At 37.0% G+C, this 9,508-nt stretch overlaps 2 protein-coding genes across 2 annotated transcripts; both read left to right on the top strand.

Moving 5' to 3' along the window:
* Positions 1 to 690: 690 nt before the first annotated feature.
* Positions 691 to 5,481, top strand: LOC117626721 (probable gamma-secretase subunit PEN-2). Its single transcript, XM_034358536.1, has 2 exons — positions 691 to 1,061; positions 5,002 to 5,481. Exons 1-2 carry the CDS (start codon positions 797 to 799, stop codon positions 5,160 to 5,162), a joined length of 426 nt encoding a protein of 141 aa, XP_034214427.1. The 5' UTR covers positions 691 to 796; the 3' UTR covers positions 5,163 to 5,481.
* Positions 5,482 to 7,056: 1,575 nt separating this feature from the next.
* LOC117625605 lies at positions 7,057 to 8,316 on the top strand. Its single transcript, XM_034357139.1, has one exon. It carries the CDS (start codon positions 7,057 to 7,059, stop codon positions 8,314 to 8,316), a length of 1,260 nt encoding a protein of 419 aa, XP_034213030.1.
* The last annotated feature ends 1,192 nt before the right edge of the window (positions 8,317 to 9,508 follow it).

Raw genomic sequence — 9,508 nt, forward strand, 5'->3', positions numbered from 1 at the left:
TTGCCCTGCGTATTCTTTTTCCCCTTGATGTCGGTTTTCTTATTCAAAATACTGTTTTTCATTCGCCAATATTGATATAAAAGGTTCTAATTTTTTTTTTCCAGTGATGCTTTTGTTTTTACTAGCATTTTCATTTATATTATAATTTAAAAGTAGTAATTTAATTGGTATAATCCACGGTTTAATTTTATACGTATTATGAAGTATCTCCAATTTTGGGAAGAACCAAAAATTCTATATTTGATATGGGACAACTTAGTATTTCTTCATTCATCCCCATCCAATCAAAAAACTTTTTTGATTGGATAGGTTGATTTCTTAATCTTGTTGAATTGTGAGATAAAAAAGACCCCTCTTATTGATTTTATGAATTATTTAATAGATTAGTATATTTATCACTGTTAGTGTCGGTAGCAATATTAACGCAGGTGTCAATTCCCGACCTGCTCACCTCCCTTACCATGACCTCCTCTTCACCCCAACCCAACCCTTTTCCTTTCAAATTTGTTAAAATTTTTATTTAGTTTCTAAAAAATATTTTCTAAATAAAAAGATTTTATAGGAAAAAATAATAGAAAACACAGGGACGAAATTGGCAATTCTTGTAAAATACCGGGGACCAAATAGGGTATTTAACCCTACTCTTTTCCTATCGTATCTATTTGAGTAGCATGACGACGTCGTATATGACTTTCTCCAACCCAACAACAAAATCGAAGGCCAATCCGCAACCGCGATCGTCGCAAAGGCACTTTGTTTGCTGGCAGAAGAGGGAATAATAGGCGTCGTCGTTTCGATGGAAGCCTCACTGGGTAATGGCGAAATGCCAAACCAGAACCCTATCAATCCAAGAAGTAACGTGACTCTGGTTCCGTCGCCTTCATCGCCGGTGTGGCCCACCATTGACGGCCCACTGGGGCTCTCTGAGGAAGACTCTGTGAGTTACGCGCGTAGATTCTACAAGTTCGGGTTCGCTCTGCTCCCCTGGCTATGGGCCCTCAACTGCTTCTACTTCTGGCCCGCTCTCCGCCATTCCCGCTCCTTCCCTCGCATTCACCACTGTATGCTGCCCATCTCTCTCTCTTTCTCTCTCTCTCCCTGAATTGATATTTTGGTGGACATTTTAATGGGTTATTGATATAAGTTTTTATTTCACTGCATGCGGCCCATCGTTCTCGTTGATTATGATTACAAATTAAAGAAAACCTGTTTGGTTTTCAAAAATTTAACGACAATTTAAGCAAACCCATTTTTGTTAGATTTAATTGTCGTCAGAGTTGGTTTAGTTTTTCATTTAGCTACTGTGGAATTGGAAAGGAATTAGCAATATCCAGTACTAACATCAAATGCATAAGGCTCCCATTTTGAAATAGTAATTCAAATATAGGGATTTAGTTAATATTTGGATTGTTTGATTGGACTGTTAACAACACAAATATTTGGGACAAAAGGACGAAATGTTTTTCAAATGATAATTGTATGGAATCATTTCAAATTCCATCAATTACATTGTGTCTAGTTACTTATCTTTTTTTCAAATACTTTTTATCTAGTATACAAACACACACACACACACACACATATATATTAGGTCCTATATATTATATATATTTTATGTATAAAAAAAACTAATCTATATTTCTTGTGAAATTCAAATGCTCTCCTTGAGGTCATTCAATCAAATCTGGACCTTGTAACACCCTCATAAGGTTCAGGATGTGTACTATACTTCAATTATGCTCAGGCAAAGGGCTTGGAATTGAGTCCGAGTCAATCCTTATCACCCCTCTAGATGGGACTTGTAAGACACAATATGTTGGAGTGTTGTCCAATTTAATTAGTTCTGTCCCAACATTTTGAAGTTCACCAAATAGAGTCCAGGTTTTTGTCCAATTTAATTGAAATAGTCTAGTCCAGGCCGAGCCACCAAACGAAGCCCAAGTATAGTGGGCTACGTGCTTCATGGGGACTCCTGTCCGGAGTTTGAAAACCCTTACCCTTTGGTTTCCATTGCCACCCCCAAGAATTAGTCCGTATATTTACCCTGTGCTTGTAGGATAGGGGACTGCCCATTTTGGGGCACTACCCTGTGCTCTCAGGATAATGCGTTAGGAGAAAGAAAAAATAAAGGAGAATTAAAAATAGAATTGGCCAAAATACTGATATTTGAATTGGTTTCAGTTAATATTGGTATCAGATGAAAGTGACTTTTTGTCTCAGTTTCTTTGAAATTATATTGAATGAATTTTTTTGTTTATTTTGCAATGACTCCATTTCATTTTTTCTTTAAAAAACAAAAAAAATATCTTCTTTATGGAGCTGCTGCAAACTGCAGTACAGTAACTTTCTTTTTTAAAATGTAATTTATCGTTTACAATTTTTCTCAGTATACACTTTTTATGTGTATTTTTTTTAGTGTAATATTTAATGAAACTGACGTGATTGCCTGATGCACAAGAAAAAGATTGATGCGTTTTTGATATTGTACCAGTATGTCTTTTGTGGTTATTAGCAAGAGCAGTTAGGAAAATAATGGTCTAATCTGTAACCTAACCCACTTTTAAACTTATCAGTGGGAAATGTTTATGTATTTTTCCGTTAGCTCCAGATAGTATTTTGATTGAACTACACAAAGATAGTAATTTGTTAATTTTATTAGTTTTTTCTTTGCAATTTGTGGGCTTCTGTTACAAAAGATTTTAAAGACTACTCTTATTCCACAATAATGAGGGATATGGCAGCTGCGGTTAATTGAGGGTTGGGGGGTGTGTTGTTCTGTGGTTTTTCGGTTTTGTTCATCCCTGTTAGTTTGGGAGGGGTTGGTGCTGTTTGTTTGTTTCTGTGTTGTTTTTGTTCTTCGGTTGTGGGTGCCTTATCCACCTCCGTGTTCTTTTGCTTAATAAATTTCATTTCTTCTCAAAAAAAAAAAAAAAAAAAAAGTTTTTTTTTTGCAAAGAAGAGGGGCTCGTCTTATGTGTAAGATATGACGTAATGTGGCAAAATATAGGTCAAAAAATAAAAGTTTGTTACCACATAACTGAAGTAGAATTTCCTTTTTCCCAGACTGGAATAGAAAATTTAAAAGAAAGGAAAACTTCCATGTCCCACCTAGGAATGTCAGACATGATTGCAGCTTGATTTAGCAATATGTTCAAATTAAATCCCTATTACATCATTTCAGAGATGATTATAGCATGACTTTTAACGTAGATGGTAGTAATGTGAGATTTCCAAACTCAAGCCTTATCCACAAAGATTACATCTGGATAATGGGCAGTAAACGGTCAAACAGAGAGAGAGAAGAATCATCCATTAGTTCCAGCGAGTAGGGGACTTACAAGAAAAAACTCCGGATGATTCCGACTCCCAAATTCTCATATCCTGCCTAGTTCACACAAAATGACATCTTCTAGAATAGATAGTCAACCACTCCCCCCATGTCCCAGTCATTCTTATTTCTTCAAAACCCAAAATCCCAAGGAAAAGAAGAAGGATTCAAACACAAGCTAGCAATAGAAGCAATATAAAATTGTCATGATCTGTATAAACAAGGGAAAAGAGAAGAAAATTGTGTTTCCTCTATCCATTTCTCTTTACAGTAGCTCATCCTTTACCCATTTCCCACACCGCATCTCTAGAGAAAGAAACAAAAGAATCTAGGCCTTGAGAGATGTCTAGAGCTGTGAATCTGTTTCTAGAATATGATAAACCTTATTCTATGTTGGTTGTTTTAAATCTGATAAAATTCACAAGATTCTTTTACCTTCAATAGAGAATAACCATTGTTTCTTATAAAAATAGAACTCTAAAACTTTTTTCACTAGGGATGCCCATAGGTTGCTGCTTTTAAAAGAAGGTCAAGTTCTCTGATGTCATGGCTTCATAAAAGGCTTCAACAAACACTCATTTCTTTGATTTCATTTTGTCTTTGACTTACAAGAAAGAGTAGGTCTTTGTTATATTTTTTAAAAGAACTCCAGACATAGAAAAACTGTATAGATTTTTTAAAGAGTATGACACTCTAAGAAAAGGGAGGTTTTAAAAGACTAGATATTTGTACAAAACTTAAAAGACATTCAATGGTTCAATAAACATAGAGGTTATTTGTTAAAGAATAGGAGTCTAAGATGAAACGAGTGTTAAAGATTACGTATTAGTTTTCCTAACGGACTCGGATTGTATCCAATTTTCCTTTGGAAACCGAGCCAAGAGTTCTATTATTTGTATCTTGAGCCGGAAATGCTCCCAAGCCCGCAACCAGAGGTGTTGCTGCTGTTCTAATGATAAATTATGTAGTTTCGCAGGGAGGCCCATGCTAACCAGCTTCTTTTTCGAGAACCTACTCCCAATATCCTCAATCTCCCCCGGCTCCGGTTGAGTAGGTAGGTAACTTTAGAGAAAAAAATTCTTGGTCTATCCCGATGTCGAGCTCTGCCCCCACTTGTGGCAGATTTAGGTCGAACCCTGCGGGTTCCGGCTGGAAGGATTGTAGAATTATATGAAAGACATAGAATGTTTCTAGTAGTCAAATACAGTAACCCTTAATAATTATGGACATTATCTCGTAGATTGACCTTGAGTAACTCTTAAAAATGTACCTTTTTTTTTTATTTCCATAAACATTTCTCTTTGGACCAAAAAGGCCTTGTTACTGAATGGGGTCAACAGACTTAGTTTTGGACTGCTACAGACTTAGTTAGAGGAATTTTTTTCCCCAAACCAAGTCATAGCTACCGCATCAATTGCTTAAAGTCTCCTATGAATTGTTTGATTAAAATAATAGTATTTTAGTTGTTTGATTATGTAAGGTATCACTGGTGCATGAACAAATAGACGAATTTGGTTGTTTGTGGAGCAAAATTTTATCTGTATGGTCAGATCTATTTCTTTTTAATACATCATGTCATGAAGATAAATTGTTTGGCTTTCTGAATCTCACATTGTAAACCATAGAACTTATGTTTCTAGGTTAATGCTTTTGATACTACGCACTTATTGCAGATGTTTTGAGATCAGCAGTTGGGCTCACAGTATTTACTGTTCTTCTCGCATCATGGGCATTTACGTTTGTCATCGGAGGGGAGCGCCTGTTTGGACATGTTTGGGATCAATTGGTGATGTACAATCTTGCTGACAGACTAGGCTTGACAGGTTGGAGCTAAGTCTACGCCTTGGCTGAACTTCACCAATACAAAAACACTTGTTTGTGGCTACATTTTTTTGTTGTTCAATCGTATAATTGCATTAGGTTGACAGAAAGGACCAGGGTGTTCATATCATAGGCTACATGAAATGCATTGGTGAATGATAAATATTCTAAGCACGAGGTTGAATGTTTAATGCATTTTTACTATGTAAAGAGTTCAGAAGAGTTCACGAAGCCTTTGCCTTTTGTGCTCAAATATGTGATTGTGATATTAGGACTTGAATATTTTTCCATTTCTGACTACTCAAAAATAGAATAGAAGGTTGTTGGGAAACTGATTGGGGTACATCTCCCATGGTAAGTGCAAATTACATTTTAAAGGTGAGATTCTTGGATTGTCGAGTGAGGGTTTTTTCTTTCTTTCTTTCTTTGTTTTTTGGGTTTGCCAAGAGACGATGCAAATTGTAACCCCACAGACTGCTAGAGCTATGATTTGAGCTGCATGGGGAGTAGCGTCATGTTTTCGGGCCAATGCAGCCACAAAGACACTGTGCCAACATCTAATCACCTCACCGAGCGATACGCTGTAGCATCCACACATTCACTTTGTACCAACCATCCTTCATCCACGTTCACTTCAAGGGGAAGCACCCTTTGCTGGTAGCCGCTAAGATTGAATGGGTAGTTTAGTTGTGCCAGGAGAGAGACTCGCAACGCCGCCGTTTCATTCCTCCCACAAATGTGTATTCCTCTCATGCCATTTAAACGAGTTCAAAATCCTGGGAGAACTCCCACCCACCAAAATAGATAATAACGAGTCTTTTCACCGAACCACCCATATCTCAAGAGGGTTATGGTTTTGATAGCTTGGACGAAAGACAAATCTAAATCACTTTGACATGAATTTAAGTCGCAAACTTTAATTTGCAATTCAACTGTTAAACGGGAGTGCTTCCTGCGCCTACTACAGCTTGGATTGAGGTTTTGCAATACAACTTTATTGTTATTTCTAGAGTTTGACCCTAATTCTACTCGCTCTCTCCCTTTTTCTTTTTTTTCTTTTTTTTATTTTAAATTTTATTGGTTGAAAAGATGCCTTCATAATGGGCGGAGAGACCGCAAACAGAATAACATCAACAGAGGGCCCAAATCCACAAAGGAAACAGGAGGGTGCCCCAACAAACACTAGCAAACAAAGAGATGCTAGTACAGACACATGAATAAGCTAAAAAAAGGAAAGAAACAACAGACAAGGACAAGATCCATTGTCAACTCTAACTAGCTTGGGAAGAGCAGATTACACGCTAGGGGAGCAAGGCAGCCCATCATTGTTCAGAAAATGAGTTAGAGATTATGGGGGTCTCTGGACCCAAACTTCATTGCTCATCCTTGCCATAGCTAGCGACGCCACTAAATCGGTCGCTTCATTGGCCACACGCAGTGGCGGATTCAGGATTATGTGGCCAAAGAGGCTGTGTGCGGGCATGCTTGTTCGTGAGGATAATCAAATCGAGATAGTTCAATCAAGGACTGAATAAGGCAAGACAAAAGTATTGGATAGATTCTTGTTTAGAGTTTATCTTCTTGAGTCTTGTAATAGTCCATTCTTAGTGGATTTCTAGTGGTTTTTCCCGATTGGGTTTTTTCCTCGTACCATTGGGTACAAAAATCCTTGGGTTAATTTACTTCTGCTGCAAAATTTTATAAGTTAGATTTGGGATTGACATCCTTGTCCAATCATATTCCGGTTATTTATTTACTCTACCTGAGGCACATTTCAATTGGCATCAGAGCAAGTCTCTAAGATTTTAGAGAGATCCTAGGGGTTACTCAGGATGGAACGACATTATGGGTCTTCTTTGCATCCTCCTCAGTTCAACGGTGAAAACTATGGATAATGGAAAGCTAGGATGCATGCCTATATCTGGGCACAAGGAGATGATGTTTGGGATTTGGTTTTGGAAGGATATGTTGCACCTACCAAGACTGAGAGAACTATTGAGAAACGGAAGATTGAGACAAAAGATGGTGTAGAAGAGAAAGATGTTGGGGTTAGTGAATTTCAAATTCCCAAGCCCAAGATAGAATGGACTACTGAAGAAAAGGCTATGAGTGTTTATAATCAGAAAGGCATACATGCCATATTTGATGTTGTATCTTCCGAACAGTTTGCACATATCAGAAATTGTCAAACGTCAATGGAAGCATGGGATAACCTTATGATTGTTCATGAGGGGAATAATAAGGTCAAAAAATCAAAGCTGCAAAGACTTACATCACAGTTTGAAAAACTCGAAATGCCTTATGTTGAATTCTATGAAAAAATTATTGGGATAGTAAATAGTTGTGCAAGCTTGGGAAAAGTTAAACTAGAAGTGGACGTAGTAGAAAAAATTCTGAGATCATTGCCTGTCAGACTTCATCCCAAGAAGACTGCCATAGAAGAGGCAAGAGATATAGATACTTTTTCTCTTGCTGATCTTAGTGGAGCCTTGCAAACCTATGAGTCAGAGTTGTGTCCTATAAAGAAGGCAAATTTAGTATTGAAAGTTATAAAAGAAGAAGATGATGATTGTAATGAGATTGATCCGAAGCAACTTGCCTTAATCACTCGTCATTTTCAAAAGCTACTGAAGAAGCAAAATTCTAAAGGAAGTGGTTCAAGTACAAGATCTCCTATAAACAAGACGTCAAAAGATGGGTCTCAAAGATTCATTCCCAAGTCTGAAGGAAGGAAGTGTTATGCATGTTCAGGGTATGGACATGAAGACAAAGAGTGTGCAAACACTATCTCTAAACAAAAAGAGGAGAAGAAAGCCATGAAAGCCTCTTATAATTCTTGGAGTGATAGTGAGTCAAATATGTTTGAGGTTGAGGAGGAAGAGATTGCTTTTGTTGCCCTTGAAAACAATGATGAATATGATGATTCATATGAGGAGGACGTAGTTATTGAAGAAACCAGAGAAAGGTACAAGGAATTGTATCTTAACTTTGACAAAGTGAAGAAACAAAATGATGGACTCAAGATCAAAGTGTCAAAAAAAAAGGATGAGTGGCAGAGGACTGAAACATCTCTTCGATCCCAAGTCAACAACTTACTTGCTGAGAGAGACTTGTTGAAGGAAAAGCTCAAGGAAGCTGAGAAGAAATTGCACAGATTGATCATATAGGAGCCGATAAACTTGACAGAATGATTGAAATGGGTAAGCCAAATGGTGACAAAACAAGTATTGGCTTTAAACCCTCATCTTCAACTAATTCTGTGACTAAATTTGTTAAACCTATTATAAACCCTAACAGTGTTGCTTCTGATATTGCCTCTAAAAATATGAATGCAACTATTTTACATGATAATGTTATGACTAGTTTTGTGCCAAAAAGGTTTAATCAAGTGTGTCATGGTTGTGGTGAAACAGGTCATATTAGGCCAAGATGTCAAAATAGAGTTAAAAAGTTTAACAAGTTTAATGCAGAAAATCTTCAAAATCAAATTTCAAAGTTAGCAAAAGAAGTTAGCAGATTGTCAACTTTAATGCAATCTGGAACAATGAAGCAGAAATGGATATGGAAGAAAAAGGAACAAGCTGGATCAAGAAAACAAAAAGTTCAAGAGAACTTACTATGTTCCTTAGCTATCACTTCTAACATAGATGAGACTAATGTTGTTTGTATGGTTGCAATTACATCTCTAAGTGCATGTCTCAAAGACAAATGGTACTTTGATAATGGTTGTTCTAGACATATGACAGGTGACAAAAATTGGTTTGAATCTTTCGTCGATATGAAGATAAGTGGGTCTGTAACTTTTGGTGACGGTAAGAAAGCTTGCATTTTAGTAAAGGTACTGTCAAGATTATTGGCTTACCTCCCTTAAATGATGTTATACTTGTTGATGGACTAACTACTAATCTGTTGAGTTGTCAGTTATGTGATGAGTTTGGAGAAGTTAAATTCAACACCAAAAATTGCATAGTTAGTGATTTAAGGGGCAAACAAGTTATATGTGCACCAAGATCAAAAGAGAATTGTTATTGCACTAGCACGGACAATTCAAATTTGTGTTTAAGGGCAGCGGATGATCAAGTGGAGTTATGGCACAAAATTAGATTAGGGCATGTGAATTATCGAGATTGGCTCAAGTTGTCAAAGAAGTCTTACGTTCGTGGACTACCATCACTAAGTGGAAAGCCTGAAGGAGTGTGTGGAGGATGTCAAATTGGGAAGCAAACTAGGACAGCTCACAGTGCAACTACGTTCATTGGAACCAATAGAATTCTTGAGCTTATGCATATGGATCTGGTAGGTTCAATGTCAACTCACACCATTAGTGGTAAGAAATACATTCTTGTTTTAGTTGATGAC

Source organism: Prunus dulcis, chromosome 4 (genome assembly GCF_902201215.1).
Source record: "Prunus dulcis chromosome 4, ALMONDv2, whole genome shotgun sequence".
Taxonomy (NCBI): Eukaryota; Viridiplantae; Streptophyta; class Magnoliopsida; order Rosales; family Rosaceae; genus Prunus; species Prunus dulcis.